The sequence below is a fragment of the Notamacropus eugenii genome, chromosome 3 (genome assembly GCF_028372415.1).
Source record: "Notamacropus eugenii isolate mMacEug1 chromosome 3, mMacEug1.pri_v2, whole genome shotgun sequence".
Taxonomy (NCBI): Eukaryota; Metazoa; Chordata; class Mammalia; order Diprotodontia; family Macropodidae; genus Notamacropus; species Notamacropus eugenii.
This window is the reverse complement of record NC_092874.1, coordinates 57,471,197-57,489,309: the sequence shown is the minus strand read 5'-3', so window position 1 is coordinate 57,489,309 and position 18,113 is coordinate 57,471,197. Positions and strand designations below refer to the sequence as shown.

Here is an 18,113-nt window from a genome sequence, read left to right as displayed (position 1 = left end):
CCATACCTAGATCTATGATCCTACAATCAATTCCTTTATTGAACACCTCATAAGGATGCGCCTGGTGTAGCTGTTACCTTGTCTTGGAGCACGCAAAAGTAGATGAAAGATCAATACTCGGTCCATAATTAACCCATGAATTCACTAATTTAGCATAAAACATGAGGCCTGAGAATAGCTGGATGGGTAATAAGCTCTTTGTCTTTTACAGGTATATGATGGTGATAAAGAAGATGCCAATTTGGTTGGTACATTCTGTGGCTCCACTCTACCTGCTCCTTTTATTTCTAGAGGCAACTTCCTCACAGTTGAATTTGTCAGTGACATAACTGTGGAAAGGGAAGGGTTTAAAGTTACATACACCACCTTGGACTGTAAGTAATTTGAAGGGATCTAAAATATTGCAAAATAAAAATTTCTTAGATAAAACTCATCTAGAATGCCCTGACTCTATAGAAGCTCAAATTGGCCGTAATACAATTGGGACACCAAATGTACATGATGAAGCAAACTCTCCTTTGTCCATTAAAAATGGATTCAGTTCAGTTTAATGGACTGTCCATAGTCCATTGAAACAAATATGCAATTGTGGACTAGTCGGTTAAGGGCAGCATCTGTTCATGAAAGTGCTTACATGATGGTGTTTACGTATTATAATCAGACAACCCTGAATTTTCACATCCTGGTTCCATTACCTATTAGCTGTGTGTCCTTGGGTCAGTCTTTTCATTTCTTTGAGCTTCAGTTTACTCATCTGTAAAATGACAGCTTGTAGGCAAAGACTTCTCTCCTTGAATTCAAATCTGGCATCAGACACTTACAAGCTGTGTGACCCTAGGCAAGTCACTTCAGCCCATCTGCCTCAGTTTCCTCATCCCTAAAATGAGCTGGAGAAAGAAACGGCAAACCATTCTAGTATCTTGGGCAAGAAAACCCCAAATGGGGTCACAAAGCATCAGACATGACTGAAATGACTGAACAACAAAATGGGGATAGTAATGTTTGGCTCTCTACTCTCACAAGGTCACTGTGAGAATCAGACAAGAACACATACAGGGAAACATCATGGAAATGACCTCACTATTCTTTCTCTCTCTGGCACAGTACCATGTGGAGGAACATTCAATGCCACCTTAAGCCCACAGACTGCTTCATCACCCCATTCTCCAAACCCTCTTTTCCCGTTGTCTGTCTGCACTTGGATCATTGATGCCCCTCCCCAGCAACAGGTCAAGCTGGTAGTCCAAGCATTTCAGCTGCACTCTGACGACTGCTCCCAGAATTACCTTCAGATTCAGGACTCCTCAGAGGTAATGGTAGTCACAGAACAATGAAGTGCCCTTCTCTCAATTCGGTATTACTGGTTTGTGTAAGAGCCATATCTGAGGAGGAAAAGGAAAGATTCAATCAGTAAACATTTATTAAGCACTTACTGTATGTGAGGCTAAATGCTAAGTGCCAGGGATACAAAGAGCGGCAACGGATTCAGAACACATAAATGCAGAAGGCCCCTTCAAGCCTTATGATTTTGTAAGTTTTAAATCATCATCTCATTTTATTTTGCACACTACAGTCTCCATTTTATTGGACAACAATTCAAGGGAAGCTTTTGCTGAAAAGTGGAGCCCAAGATGGAAGGAAGTCTCTTATATCAGATTTCACTCTCGAGTGAACAGGGGGATCACACTGTATGATATTTATTTATAAAACTAATTTATAAATGTTTTTATATTCATAAAGTTAAGCAAACATTATTAGAATTTCAGTCTTCCCTGAGTCATATCAACGTTCACATGTTTTTTGCCTCTATCATGGAGGAACACTGTTATGAGATGAATAAAAAGCAGCATTTTTTTTCTTCCTTCCATGTATAAATTGTTCATCTTCCTGAGTGAATAGAAGCAGGCCGTGGCCACTCCACATCCAGTTGTAAGCTCTTTTCTACTGAGCGTCAGAGCTGATTTTTGGCAGAATGTTTAATTTATATTTCAGTATGTGATTTAAATACTGCTCAGGTCTGCTTTCCATGAGAGCAAACCTCAATTCTTAATGACTTTGCATCCATTCTGTTTCAGAATGATCAGAGCCTGGTACATCGTTTCTGTAGCAAAGATGCTTCAGCTATACCTGAGTTTTATTCTTCTCAGCGAACTGCAATTGTGGTTTTCAAATCAGCAGAATTCCGTAGTGACAGTAGAATTACGTTTACCTATCAAATCGCAGGTAAGCATCAAAACAGGTTTTTATGTTCACACATAGACTTTGATTTCCACTGATATGATCATCATTGATTTTAATAAGTAAATCAGTCCTTGTTACTAGTGATATTCATCCATATGAGGTGAATGGGTTTCTCTATGGGACCTAAGTTATTAATGAAGCAAATACATAGCTTATTGTAAGTCATCAGGTCAAGTCAATAAGTATTTTTAAAGTACCTACTATGTGCCACTATGCTAAACACTGGGGATACAAAGAAATATAAAACAAAATAAAAAGTCTCTACTCTCAAGGAACTCAGAGTGTAATGGGAGAGGAAACATGCAAAAAACTATAAATAAAGAAGTTATAGGCAGGATAAATTGGAGATAATCCTAGAGAGAAAGCATTACCAATAAGGGGAATTAGGAAAGACTTCTTATAGAAGGAGGCATTTTAACAGCAACTTGAAGGAAGCCAGGAGATGGAAATGGGGAGGAGAGAAATCCAGGCACAGGGGGACAGCTAAATCTAAAGAAGGAATATTTTATTCAAGGGAATCAAGAAGGCTAAATTAAAAATTAATGTTAGTCCAAATGACTGAGTACTGTTTTTCACTTGGAAAGCTAGTCACCAAAACATCTTACTTCTCTAGTTAGAAATATAAGTGATGGTGTTGAGATCTTGAAGAATCAGTTTATTTGCTACAGAGAAGCTTATTCCCAGACTTACTGATCAGGCCATTCTTAGTCTGGATAAACCTAAAATGGTTTGTAATGGAAGCAAATAACAACACCAAACCCTTAGAGTTTTGGGCTCGGTTGCAAAAAAAAAATATATATATATATAGTCAACAAAACTTTTCCATTTTAATAAGAACTAAGTTAGTCATCTTGTGAGACCCTAAATGGCATCTGATTCAATGATTATATAACCAGAAAGTGGAAGAAATGAATGTCACAACCTCTGCCTCCTGATAATGTCTGAGGAATGAAATGGGAAAAAAAAGTTGCATGATGACTTCTGTTCATTGCAAATGTCGTATTTTTTTTTCACTCGTCCCCCATCCATCCTCCCCAAGATTGCAACAGAGAATATAACCAAGCGTTTGGCTACCTGAAGAGCCCCGGCTGGCCAGAGAACTATGGCCATAACCTGGACTGTTCAGCTGTTCTCCGAGCCCCATCAAACTACTCCATCACACTCTTCTTCCACTCATTCAATGTGGAGTCCACAAGGGCATGCACCAACGACTTCCTCGAGGTAACTGACAACCAAGCTTAATCTGATTCAAAATTGTAGCAACTTAATGTCAAAGTGAATGATCATTTGAAATCTCATCCCAAATACCACAAGTAGATACCTTATAATGCATAAAAGTGAGATCTCTGGGAAGTCCAAAAGTCACAAGGCAGCCGATGATATTGGCATTGAAGAAGGAAATGCATTTTGGGGAACTACACTAAAGAATGATTTAATTTGCCTACTGACTACAATATATTCAGGGCAGCAGAAGTTTTCTGCATGAGAGTTCATGACTCACCTTAAGTTTGATCCTGTGAAAAAAATACATTAAATGCAGTGAGTAATATCGATGATAGATTGTCTAAAATACTTGGTAATGACAGTCAATACTAGCCATGATTCCCTTAGGTCACATAGCTGTTTTGATTGCCATACCCTGTTGGTTCTGTGTCCACGTCATTTCTCTCATCCATCTCCTCTTCTCCATTTATACATCTGCCACACTAGTTGAGTCCTTACCACCTCTAGCCTACATTGTGGCAATAGCATCCTCTTTGGTCTCCATACCTCGGGTCTCTTCCACCCCAATCCATTCTCTTCATAGCTTCTACATGATCCCTGAGGTAAAAGTCAAATCATGTCACATTCCCATGGCAGTGTGGGATTGAGTACTGAGCTTGGAATCATGATGACTATGATTTAATAGGGCATCTTCAAAGCACCTAAGTACCAAGTCAGCTCAAGGGGTTGGCAGAAATAGGAAAGTGCAACTTTACATGTCCCTTTTTCAAACTCTAGTTATATTGACTCTTCTAGAGTGATGGAGGCAAGGGGCAAAATGAGATTGATATTAAACAGTTAATGACTTGACCTTTTTTACAGGTAAGAAATGGGAGTGAAGGAAGTTCCCCATTACTTGGCAAGTACTGTGGCACACAGCTCCCTAATCCCATCTTCTCTAAAAGCCACCTTCTGTATCTACGATTCAAGAGTGACTTCATACACTCAGGTCATGGATATGAAATTCTGTGGACATCATCCCCAGTTGGTAAGCCATTAGCTACAGGCTATTCTTGCTCTTCCAGGGATAAAGTTAGTCAGAAAATCTTTGGATATCTACCGGGAAAAGCAAAAGACAAAGGTGGAATAATATGTTTTCCAGTTATTTGTATACCTGATTGAGAAAAGCAGAAGGGTTCACTTACTTAGTGAAAGTCTAGAAACTCCCGCTTGAATTTTATCTTTTTATCACTTTACATTTTTATCAATTTTGATCAACTCTCAGGATAAAATGCAATATTCTTCAAAACAAATTCAGGTTATTAAAACATGCTAAATATTATGTATCTGCGTGGATGTTTCACAATGATAATTCCTTCTCCTGAAATAAGTTAGAGATTCAAAAAGATGCAGTAATGAGTCATTATTTATCATTGAGTGCATTCAAGTCTCAGGGATAGGAAAAACTTTGTTAATAGCAGTTTATTCTGTTTTTACATAACATCAAAGAGTGCAAGATTGTTCGGTTATCACTATTATAGCCAGACCACAAAAGGAGAAGGAATTGCCTCTTCCTTCCAAACATCATGTATCATAAATGCTGATGAAGGGTAGAAATCCTTCCTAGATAATCTCTCTATTATAAATAGTATATCATGGTTATTTCATAAATAAATATAGTTTTGAAAAACAATTTAATAAATATTGATAACTTTTAGATCTTTGAAATTTGCCAAGTCTAGTATTCTTGTATTAAGGTAAGTATATAATGACTTTTTAGAGTGGTGGTAACTCCTAATCTTCATTTTCAGTCTTCCTTCTCATCCTCTACTGTCTCGTTTCTCTTTCATCCTCTCAGCTGCCTTCATATCACTGTATACAAATAGATCTGCACAGCTAAAAACATATCTTGTGGAGTTGTTCCTAGTCTTTCTTGCCTTTCTTCTCCCTTTTCTCTTCCTTTTGTTCTAAACTTCTCATTTGAGGCGAACAGGCCTGGAAGAAACTAACTCAGAGCCTGCTCCATTTATGGACATGAAGGTGAGGGCATTCCCCATCACTGTGGTCATCGGAGATCCTCCCATGACCTGTAGGAGAAAAGTCTTTTCATAACTTCCTATATTTCTCAAGGAACTTTTAATCTGATTATTGTGACTATGTTGAAATCTGACTAGCCTCCTTCCAACTTTTCTTCCAGGCTGTGGTGGAACTCTCTATGGGGAGGCTGGCTCTCTTACTAGTCCTGGCTACCCTGGTACCTATGAGAACAACACTCACTGTGAGTGGACCATTGCTGCCCCTGCTGGGAGAACAGTTACAGTGAGCTTTTATTTTATCAGCATTGATGATCCAGGAGATTGCATCCAAAACTATTTGATTCTCTATGACGGGCCTGATGCTAGCTCTCCATCATCTGGACCATACTGTGGAGTGGTGAGTGAAATGGTCTCTGCGAGCTGAATTGTATTTATTTTAAAATGTTATACAAGATGTGGGTAACTTAATGAGCTAAGAAAAGCAAAGTAGCAAAATGAGAACCTTTTTTGATAAGATGCAGTTAATTTTTTCTTTCCATTATGGAGGAGTGAGCACCATCTAGAGGGCTTTTAACAACATTAAAACGTGTTTTCACTTGCTGTTTTTATGTACAGCATCTGAATGAAGCAGCCCAGTAAGAAAGCCACAGAAACATGGTGCCACCCAGTAAACTTGCTTAAAGGTATAGAAATATTTAGACAAGAAGCAGAAAAAACTAAACTGATATTGAGTACTATGGTTAAATGAAACATTAGAAATACTTGCTGAGATGTAGCTTGATATCCTTATGAAGAACTGGGAAAAGTATATTGGGAGAATTGTTCCAAATGACATAAGAGAGGCAGTGGGAATGTTACTGGACTTAGACTCAGAGCTCCATGTTAAAGGCCTGACTCAGACACCAGCTGTGTCTCTTAACTTCTCACCTGTAATGGAGATAATAACTCTCCAATTATTTACTTCATGGGCTTTTAAGGAAAGAACTTAGTAAAACTCAGAGCTCTCCATTAGTTGTTATTATTAGAAATAATAATGATGTAAAAGAAAGTAGCCGTGTTACCACATCCTTATAAAGAGCTGGAATTTTAATGTCTAGGCGAACCACACTACACACATAGCATTATCCCTCTATGTTATGCCAAAAGAAGAAACTAAAGAAGTATACATAATAAAATCTGATATTCATATTTCATGAAAAACCATAATGTGATACAATGAATAAAGGATGATCCTAGAGCAAGGCAATCTGGCGTTCAAGGCGTACGTGTAACATCACCAGCCATGAGATCACAGACAAGGCACTCAGCTATCCGGACAGCTCTTTAAGATATTCAGTAATAGATGATGTACCCATCTACACCTGTGAAGGAATTGTGAACTCCAGGAGTTTCTTACACTGATAAAATAGCAGGGTCAGACCCATCAGCCCAACATCTACCCCTCCCCCCAAAATTCTGGTAAGGGCAATGCTGCACCTGGGTTTCAGAGATGATTTCATGAAAGGGGTTTGATATGTAATTACAAATTTGTAACCATTTATAAAAGGAAAAAAAAGGTAACCAGGGCATACTTGTGTATACTGCTAAATAAATAATATTCCCTTGAGAGGCAGGATGGCACAGTAAATGTGGCAGACACCTTGAAGTCAGAAAGACCTGGGTTCATATCCTACTTCTGATACACACTAGAAGTGTGAATGACCATGGAGGTCATACTGTGCAAATTTCAAGGCTTCTCTGCTCCAAATGTCCATGTGGACTGTTTGTGTCCAGCCTATGGCAGAGCCTTCCAAGCTTGCATTGGAAAACTGGTCAGCCACAGTCTGGTCAGCCACAGTCACACACACTATACCTTGATCCCAACATAGTGATATAACTCTGGTCCTCTTCAAGGATGAAAGACAACAACCAATCAGCTGTGTGACCAGGGGCAAGTCACTTAACTTGTCAATGCCACAGGCAACTGTAGCTACCTAAGGCTAGAGCTGTATACTGTGACAAACTATTACACTCTGGCTTTCCAGATGTCAGAATTCCAGCTGTTTATTAATACGTATTCCATCTTACCACATACTTTCTTTTACAGTATTGCTACTCACATTATTACTCAGAATAATAATGACTCACATTTGGATGGTAAGAGGTGGCTTATTGATCTCTGTTGGAAGAGGAGTTTCTGTATCAAGAGTTCCCTGTGCTGATGAAATCAGATCTGAACCCAACCGTCCCAGTTTTGTTTGTGTAGCAGTTCATCATTTCCAATATGCTATCACATATATTATCTTAGTATTTCCTCTTCACCACAGCCCTGTGAGATACATAGGAATTATAATTCTTACTGTGTCACTGACCTTAGACAAATCACTTCATCCCTTTGAGCTGACTTTTCCTCTGTAAAAGGAGGTTAGAGTAACTGTTTTCTAAGGTCCCCTTCTATCTCTAAAATCCCATGATTTGTTCATTTGGTGTTTAAATTTTATTATTGTTTTCTTACATGAAGACTGTAAGACAATATTCTCCATTAAAATGGAAGATACTTGCATGGAAGATATTTATTGTATGAAGAATTTTAATTTTTCTTGCAATATAAATTAAATTGAATTACTTTTGGATAAATACCTTATCACCAATTGCTTCAAAATTTGTTCAAGTAAAAAATAAAGGCACAGGAAATATAAAAATTTACAAAAAACTGATCAAATGAAAGCTAAGTAACTGCCAGATTTTTATACCCAGTGATCAGTAATGAAGGTAATGCAATAAAAAACATATAAGCCATATAATACTGTACTGATAATATTAATACAATAAAGAACATTTATCTCTACTATACTATCCTTCCTTTAAAAGTAGAGGCACAGGAGCAGCTAGGTGCTGCAGTGAATAGAGTGCTGGCCTTGAGTCAGGAGGATCTGAATTCAAATCCATCCTCAGATACTTACTAGCTCTGTGTTCCTGAGCAAGTCACTTGAGACTGAGTGTCCTACACTCCTCCCCCCCTCAAAAAAAAAGTAGAGGCAGTGTAAAGGGACTAGACTAGAAACCAGAAGTCTCATTTGTCAGTGATTCCTTGTATGACCTTTGCAAGTTATTCCCCATCTCTGGTTCTTAGTTTTCTTACTTTCAAATTTAAGGAATGAGGAAAGACAGTTCCTTAAGTTTTCCAGTTTTAACATTATGAGATTTTTCTTCTCAAGCCACTCTAGCCTAGTGCCATCTTTCCATTTTCTGAACTCCTCTATACAACTTATTATCCATATCATAATACATAGAAGGATTAATGAAAATTTTAAAATATCTACGCACATAGTGTTTTTACTTATGTGATCATCTCTAGAAAAATGCTTAAATTTGTGGAAACTTAACTTCTTTCTTTCTTTTTTTAAATTTTAGGATACAAACATTGCTCCATTTGTAGCCTCCACTCATCGTGTCTTTGTCAGATTTCATGCTGAGTATGCCGCTTCCCCATCAGCATTCCGATTAACCTGGAGCAGTATGTAGATGTTCAATGTGTGTAACGTTTAGTTGGCACTTTGCTTCTACCAAAGAGATAATCAGTTCATAAAGTTCTCGTTTGGCAGAATGCTGCTATCATAATAAACAAGAGCTGAACATTATTTATTGTCTAGTTCTGTTGTTGGGAACAGCTTGTACCTTTATCTTTTCCCCCATGAAAAAACATTTACAGTCACTGAATATGAAGTGAGATCTCCTGGAGTTTTAGATATGCTGCATTTTAAATTATGTTTCATAAACTGAAATAAAAATATTTCTTAAATGTTTATTTAAAAGGCATGTCAAAATTGTTTTGCAAATCTAAAAATGAGAAAATATTGACTAGAAATGTGTTTTACATTATAAATGTTAATCATGAGAAATATACATAACATAACAGGATTTTCACAATTGTGCTGTATTAACTTTTTAAAGTTCATTAAAAATTTGGTAATTCACTATATAGACACATACTTTGCTGGGTCTCTGAGCTCATTAACGGGGGCATTCACTCCAACAATGGAGACAGAGCACATCTCCAGCAGTAGTCAGTGGGAACCAGGGCAGGCCACCTGTGTGTGTGTGATAGGAGGAGGCCACACCCCTGAAAGAAAAGGGACTGACTGACATCCACCTGAAGCTGGTGACCTCACTATCATTACACCATTGGCCCACCTTCTTTTCTGATAACACAGGACTTTGATAATGCCTTTGGAAGGTAAATTCGAGGTGGGGTGATATGCAGCAGCATATTTGCACCCACAATGCATGTTTTCATTGGTCTTACTGCCACTTGCAATTCTGAATCTTGTAAGATTGTGGTGTTCCATGATTCACATCCTAATAGCACAGATTATGGAACCATCGGTTTTAAAGAGATGAGTTTTTGCAGCAGCAAGAAATGTGAGATCATTGAAAGTGTTGCACATCGTCCCAAATGTAACTTGGCCAGAACTTTTCTTGCTATTCAATTCTGGACCTAAATGCTTGTTCCTGAACAAGATGCATTTTTTCCTCCTTTTCTTTCCCCAGTGTGAATAGTTAGACTGAATTTTTAAAAAATGATTATGAATTTAATTGCAAAAACTTTACAATGTTCTGGAGCTTAACAACATGCAATGAATACAATCTCATCAGCAAATACAACTTCAGTATCTATAAAAAGTCCTCTTTCATTTGAATTCTCACAAGAGATTTCTCTACACTGATGAAGACCTTAGAGGAGTATTTCTCTCCCTTGTTTATTCCACTCTATATAGATTGATACTGAGTGAGCACTTTAGGGATTGTGGATCGGCTGCTTGAAATTACCAAAGATTTTAGGAGAAAGAAAACTCGGCTAAAAACTGTGAGCATAAATAGATAGTCCAACAGGGAAGATGCTACTAACAGAAGGGAAGATAATCTAGAGGAGATCTAAATGGGCCCAAACATTTCTGAATAAATAATGCAAGACAAAGTAAAATCAATCAACCCTTAATGAGGCAGAGAACCCTGTGGATTCCCAAGAGAGAATGGAACCACAGCAGAATGGTCCTGAATGGTTTAAAAGATAAGTAAGCATTGTGGAAATAGAATTGATGGCCTTCACAGCAGAAATAAGTGGCAAAATAGAATAACTTGAATTCATGATAATTCTCACCAAAGGGAAAAAAAGAGAGGACAACCAACTGGAGTATAAATATGCAGAAGTAAAGGACTTTCCAGAAAAAGAGAAAGCAAATACCAATAATGTTAAAAGAAAACATGATTTATATGCAAGCAAATCCTATTGATCTCAATGATAGGATATGCAGAGATAACTTGAAGATTAAAACCTTTCCAGAAGAACACGTCAAAAAGCCTGAATACCATAGTGCAAGAAATAATACAAAAAACTGCCCAGAATTTCTGAACACCAAAACCAAAAGTAATCAAAAGAATCCACAGCTCCTCTCCAGAAAAACAAACAAACAAAAAACCCTACGTGGCAAACTCCAAGACAACCTATGGTTATACTGAACAATTCTGATGACAAACAACAAATTCTGTAAGCCACCAGAAGAAATATCTTAACTAAAAGGAAAGGGAATTTAAATAACATAAGAGTATTCTGGACCCACCAGAAACCACAGAAGGAAATAGAACAATGTGTTGCAAAGAGCAAAGATACAGCCAGCCTAAGGTGATATGACCTGCAAACCTGAGCCTAATTATCAATGAAAAAAAAATGGATATTCAATTTAAAAAAAAGTAGTGAAACATTGCCCCACACAGAAAAAAAATGATGTTAGCAGATTATTTGCTTTGCCATACCCTAGATGATAGAAATGTAAAAATGCTAAACAAATCTAGCAACTAAAGATGGCACAAATAATGGAATAAATTACCCCAGAAAAAAGAGGGGGAAAAAATTACAAAGAGAGACACCTATAGAGTTAAAAACAACTGCAGCAGCAGCAGCAACAGATAGCAAAAGGGAAGCGATTAAGAGATCTCTTTCTAAAAGGGCACAGGAAGACAAGGGTAATAGAACCGATGGTGGAGGAACAGGTTTGAAACCTCATGGGTTAAATCTCATAGCATGTGAGTCATTTTTGTGTGTGTGTGGGAACTGCAGAATGTGAGAGATCATAAAATGGGAGAAGGGAGAAAGAAAATAGAAGGGGAACATAGGATATATCCTAATCAAATTAATGGTAAAAAAAATGAAGGGAAAGTAAGTCCTGAGTCTCTTAAGAAGAAGATGGTCTACTGGAAAATGGGTGATGTGGAAGAAAGGAGGGACTGAAATGGGGAAATAAAATGGGTAATCTTGTTTTAGTGCTGGGAAAAAGTTTCCACTGAAGATTACAACCAAAATAGAATGACAACCTATCATGGGTTGTGGAGACTTTAGAATGGGTATAATTTGGTGCTCAGTGAGACTACTATCAATAAAACAGTGTTGTGCCTCCATGGATGGATACCATCTTGCCTCAGGAGACAGGGAATCTAGCTCCTAGGGGTAAATGACATCCAGAAAGGAGGGAGGCCATGGACCCAAAGTCTTTATGGAAAATGGAGGAAAATGATCATGGGGAGGTCAAGTGAAAGTAATGAAATGCACAATCAGGAATACTGGGAAAATATCTGGACAACTAGAAAATATTTCTAGCCTCTCAATTTCCTAAAGGAGTTGATAAGTCTAAGAACAAGACACAACCCCCTCCCACCCCCCCAAAAAAAGATGTGGTTTGGGACAAGATTTACAGGGCAGTAACCTAGAAACTATTTAGAATGCAGAACTCAAAATAGGGAACTTAGAAGCTTTAATTCCCTGAGGAATACAGAGACGAAAGAAGAAATAAGGACCACAAATCAAAACCTAAAAGTCTAGAATATATATGAAGGGAAGAGATTTAATGAAGAGAATAGGGAAAATGAATTCTTTTTAGAAAAAAGCTAACAAAAGAATTTGAAGAGAGGAAGGAGATTTTACTTAACTACTTGAATAAGAAAAAAGAGCAAAAAATTAGATAAATAGGTAAAAGGAGTAAATAAAAAGGAATTAATAAGTTAAGCAAAACTATAGAAAGGGGTGACAAATGGGAAGAGGGATTGAGAGTGAGGGAAAGAGAACCTATGGAAACAGGATTTCCTTAAAATAGTTTAATAAAAAAATGACTAAAGAGACAAAGAACTATATACAAAGAGGGAGATAAAACATCCTAAAAATCCTAATGCAAAAAAAATTACAGACAAATTGAGGTCAATAGATAATTCATAATTTTAAATGTGAATGGATTTTTTAAAAAGTCCAAAAAAAGGAAAAAGAGTGACAGAGTGGATTAGCAAACAAAACCTCATAATCTGTCGCTTACAAGAAACACATCAAAAAAAATAAACACATACACAGAATAAATATGAGGGTTTGGAACAAAATTTACTATGCATTGAGTCAAAAAATTCAGGAGTTTTAATAAAAGTAAAAACAAAAATTTATAACATAAAAAAGAGATAAAGAGAAGAAACTATATTATGCTGAAAGGAACTGTTGGAAACACTCTTGACACTAATTAAATATCAAGGAAAATTTATTGTAGCAGAGTTCAGAGGAATTGAACACTTTGGCCAAAGCAGACCCTCAACCTCTTTTCAGGAGGAGGGGGCACTGAATACAGAAGTGAGATGAGCTGTATACTGTTAGTTCAAGACAGATCCTCCCACTAGGAGATGGATTGGTCTATTTTCCATTAGGTCACTATCTTCTCTATGTGCCCATTATATAACCCCCTTAAGTGTGATTCCCCCCCTTCCAAACATGCTCCAACATAGGACCCATGATCAAAATGGAAGGATAATTTATGTGGGGTGTATCTGCTTATATGCTTGAGGTTCATTAAGCAAAGACAGTGAAGAAAAACCTTCTCCAGGTAACTCTAGGCTGTTTTTCTTGGCTAGTTCCAGCTAGTTGTAGATTTGGTTTTTTTATCAAAAACTTTGTAATTTTCTGAAGGCTGCTATCTCCTGATTGTTTGAGTCCACCTGCAATCTGCTGGTCTTCTTATTATGTGACTTATTCTCAATGACTTCATTAACTAATAATAACTTCTGTGGAAACTTAACTTTTTGCTGTCTCTTACAGAACCATAAACAACAAACAGGTCACCATTAAAGTTATATTCTCCAAATACCTTAGCATATAAATTCATAAAAGAAAAATTAACTGAATGATAAGAAGATAGTAATCCAATAATGGTTAAAGACTTTAATATGCTTCTCTTAGTTTTGGACAAATCTAATAGATATCTCAACAAAAGGAAAAATGCAGAATTAAACAAATTGATGGAGAAACCAGCACTAAAAGACTGATGTCATCTGCTAAATGGAAATACTAAAGAAAATTTGTATTTCTTAACACCACATGGAACTTTAAAAAACTGACCATTAATTAAGGCACAGAGATATATTTATTGTAAATAGATGGCAAAAAGCAGAAATATTAAACACATTCTTTCCAGACCATCATGCAATAAAAATGCTAATCAATCCACATTACCCAAACAAAGGACAAATGGAAACTTAATGAACTCATAAATAATGAATGGATCAAAGAACAAAACATAGGAACAATTAATAATTATGTAAAAGTAATGAAATAACTTACCAAAAGCCCTGGGAAACAATGACCCAACCTCCTAGCCAAAGACGTGACAGTCATAGAGAAGGGAACACTATGGAGTTCTTGAACCCCCGTCTCCTGGGTGGAGAAGGAGGTGGTGATACCTGGATAGAACCAACCTCAGTTTCTCCTCTAACAATCTCAGGTATATTTCCATTCAAGGGTCATTCAAAACACAAGGTGGTGCTATAAGTCTGGGAGAGGGAAGACCATTAAAATGGTTGTTTATGGGTTACTTACTGAAAGTTACAAGTTTAATGTATTTTTCATGGAGTGAAATAAAAGCTGTCCTGTACGTGGTATGCATTGTTACCACAAGTGCTTGCATGGGTTGTTTGAACCTTTTTATCCTACCAGTGGAGATTTGCAAATAAAATATACTCTGAGATTGCCCATAGGTGACTGACTCTGGGTGGGAGAAGAATGAGTGAAAAAAAGCGTTTTTAGGCATTTCCTCAAATACTGGATCTGGTTAGTTAAATTCCAGAGAAGAAGGTAGGGTTACATCTATTACTACTTATACGACCTCTAGTCTGAGTCTAGTCTCCAAATTATGACTATTTTCACATAGATCATATGATCATAAGTTTAGATCAGGAAGGAACTTTATACGTCATTTGTTCAACCTTGTTATTTTATAAATTGTTATAAGATTAGACCTCTTGATCTTGAGACCACCATGAGTCTCCCCATAAGGGAGGCAGTAGCTAATAGAATCTATTCATGGGAACCATTGTTTTAAGATGAGGCCTGATGTTCTCCCCTTAAGGGAGGCTATATGTAAGCTTATAGAACACACTCATGGAAAAATACTGAAAATAACAATTTTTGAAGGTTAATACAGCGGCGTTTCTCAAGTAATATTTTGTTTACTATCTAGCTCATTTTACTTCCTGATAACAAATCACCAAAGTATTTTCCCCTTATCCCTAATAAGCAAAACAGCCAGGTCCAGGAGGACCACCCCATATCAGAGTATGAGAATCCCACTCTCAGAAGGGCAACTTCATGCTTAATGAACCCACATCTTTGTGCTCCCCAATGCAGCACCACCTTTATGTGAGTTATGTTCTGTGCTCGTGTATATGTCTGAGTTGTGGGCTGGGTCCTCCTTTCCTGCCTCCTCTTCCCCATTGCTTGAAATAAAACTTTGTATTGAAATGATTTCCATTATTTTACATGTTACTCTCAGTACTCAAACTTATTAATGAGTTTGCCATCTTTGACATCTCTGAATGACTCCTCACACAAAAGTTGTATGCTTGGACAAAGACTTAAGCTATTGATATCCATGCCTACTTGTGCATGGAAGAAGGAAGGAGTAGGGCACTGGGAACCCAGCTGCAGAAAGGGAGGCCCTAAGTTTTCACTGGAGTGACTCCCTATTGGCAGAGTACTGTCCTAAACTGAAGTACTGGCAAGTTAGGTGACACATCTAAGGTCCCAGAACTTAAGAGACAGAGAAGCCTACATGTCTTACTCAAGTTAGTTAAATGTAGAGAGGACCTGAGAGAGCATATAGTTTAACCCGCTCATTTTACATAGGAAATCATAGCTCAGAGAGGCTAGTTTGTCTTTAGTTGTACACCTAGGAAATAAAAAATTCTGGTCATATGACTGCAATTTTCAACTATTTCCACTGCAATCTCTGCCTTTCTAGGTGGGATATAAGCTACAGAGAGGAGGAGGCAGTGTAATACAGTGGTTAAATACACAGACATGTATGACATGGATTTTCAAGTCAGGGGGGCTCAGTTTAAATTCCATTCTCGACACTACTTGTGTCCTCTTGGGCAATAAATTAACAAGAAATTTAATTGGTGCATTCATATCACCTTACTGGACTTTAGTTTCCTCTCTTCAAAATTAGGGGGTTGGATTAAATGACATCTTAGATACCTGACAATAATCCTTATTGTCAAATTTGTTACTTGGTCCACATGAGGCTTAAGAAATGTGGCTGAACATAGTAGATGGTTTAATGGTTTAAACATTTATCTTTAACTGTTCCCCAGTTAGAAAAGTTGTTAGACCATTGGTTGTGTTAACAGGAATACACGGGGTATGTGTATACAAGCTAAAAATTATGTACTATGTGTCAGGGACTTTATAAATACTAACATTTGGTTCTTACAACTACTTGGAGAGATAGGGACTTTTATTATCCCCATTTTACAGATAAGGAAACTGAGGCAAAGAGGTCAACTGATTTTGCTAGGGTCATCAAAGGACAGATGACTCAATCTTTCTGACTGCAGACCCCAAGCTCTATTGACTACGTCACCCAGTTTCCCAGCAAGTTTTATTACTATAACTTTAGTCTTTTTTTTGATCAATAATTATTGGGCTTGCTTTTTCATATGCTTTATTTGCTAATGGACTGTGATACTAATTGCCTTCATAAGTTGACCAGCTGAGTTTCAAATGGAATACCTACCCATAAGATTTCTAGGAATGCCCATGTAATACACTATAGACCAAATCCCTCCAAACATTCTAGAATGAATATAACTTTCAAATTGTTACTTTTATTTCCCTGTGAATGAAGGAGCTGAGAATAGTTCTTTGGGTGGGAGGAGCAGCAGAGTGGAAGAGACAGATGGTAGTCTGTTGAGAGAGAGTATTACATAAACGTCTTGAGGGAAACTTAGGCTTCCACACACATTCACCTATTTCACAATTTCACAAACCCCAATATCCAACTTCAGTTTTCCTTAAAACAGTGGTTAACTTTTTTTACATTGTGCACCCTTATGGCCACCTGGTGGAACTTATGGATACTTTTTGTGAATAGTATTTTTATTTGCATAAAATGCAATATATAGGATCACCAAGGAAACTATTAAAATAGTTGTCAAAAAGTTCTTTAAAAAATTAACAGACTCAAGGTTAAGAATTACTGGTTTAAAACATGATTCGAGGTTTGACCTGCTTTAAAAAGTTTTTAAATTGTGGCGTCCTCAATTGTGTTCTCAGGTTAGCTTCCAATTTTTGGAGACAAAGAATGCAGGTGTAACATTAGTATATTACAATTAGATAGATTTGGTAAAACAAATGAATTTGCTGCTGTGCAAGTATCTTTAAAACAAGTCACTGGCTTGACCCCAAATTCTAGGATTTTCATCTAGAGCACTACTCCCTAGGATCCCGTCTCTTCTATCCTTTTCCTGTGATCCCATTAGTTCCCTTCCCCCCAAGACAAATATAATAATTAACTAAGCTCATGATGAAATGGCTCTTTTTTAAAAATAAAAACACAATAACTTGGAGACTCTATTTTAAAGAAAGTTCCTTTGAGAACAGTTTCAACCTAATCGGTTTCCTTTCAAATCTTCTATTTTTTTATTTGATGAATTTAAAAGCGATATTCTGAGAAGGGGTCCAAAGGTTTCCGCCAGTCAACAGGAGCAAGCAATTATTAAGCGCCTTCTGTTATGCTCAGGTTCCAGGAGACAATCAGGTTCTGGGGCAAGGTGAGCCAGTCAGGAGCCACCTTGTCCCCGTTCCCCAGCCCGCTCAGGGCCAATGACAAGGGGGCCTCCAGACGCTTTGCTGCAAAGTTCATGGGATCCAGCGCTCGGATCCAATCAATCAACATTTATTAAGCGCCTTCTGTTATGCTCAGGTTCCAGGAGACAATCAGGTTCTGGGGCAAGGTGAGCCAGTCGGGAGCCGCCTTGTCCCCATTCCCCAGCCCGCTCAGGGGCCAATGACAAGGGGGGCCCCAGAAGCTTTGCTGCAAAGTTCATGGGATCCAGCGCTCGGATCCAATCAATCAACATTTATTAAGCGCCTTCTGTTATGCTCAGGTTCCAGGAGACAATCAGGTTCTGGGGCAAGGTGAGCCAGTCGGGAGCCGCCTTGTCCCCGTTCCCCAGCCCGCTCAGGGGCCAATGACAAGGGGGGCCCCAGACGCTTTGCTGCAAAGTTCATGGGATCCAGCGCTCGGATCCAATCAATCAACATTTATTAAGCGCCTACGATGTGCCAGG

The 18,113-nt window shown here is 37.7% G+C and overlaps 1 protein-coding gene across 1 annotated transcript in view; it reads left to right on the top strand.

Moving 5' to 3' along the window:
- CUBN (cubilin) overlaps positions 1–9,274 on the top strand; it is a 290,873-nt gene extending 281,599 nt beyond the window's left edge. Inside the window, exons 61-67 of the mRNA XM_072651627.1 lie at positions 212–374; positions 1,105–1,310; positions 2,076–2,223; positions 3,281–3,462; positions 4,327–4,492; positions 5,642–5,877; positions 8,874–9,274. Coding sequence (XP_072507728.1) covers positions 212–374; positions 1,105–1,310; positions 2,076–2,223; positions 3,281–3,462; positions 4,327–4,492; positions 5,642–5,877; positions 8,874–8,984 — 1,212 coding nt within the window. The 3' untranslated portion in view covers positions 8,985–9,274. The remainder of the gene's footprint in view (positions 1–211; positions 375–1,104; positions 1,311–2,075; positions 2,224–3,280; positions 3,463–4,326; positions 4,493–5,641; positions 5,878–8,873) is intronic.
- The last annotated feature ends 8,839 nt before the right edge of the window (positions 9,275–18,113 follow it).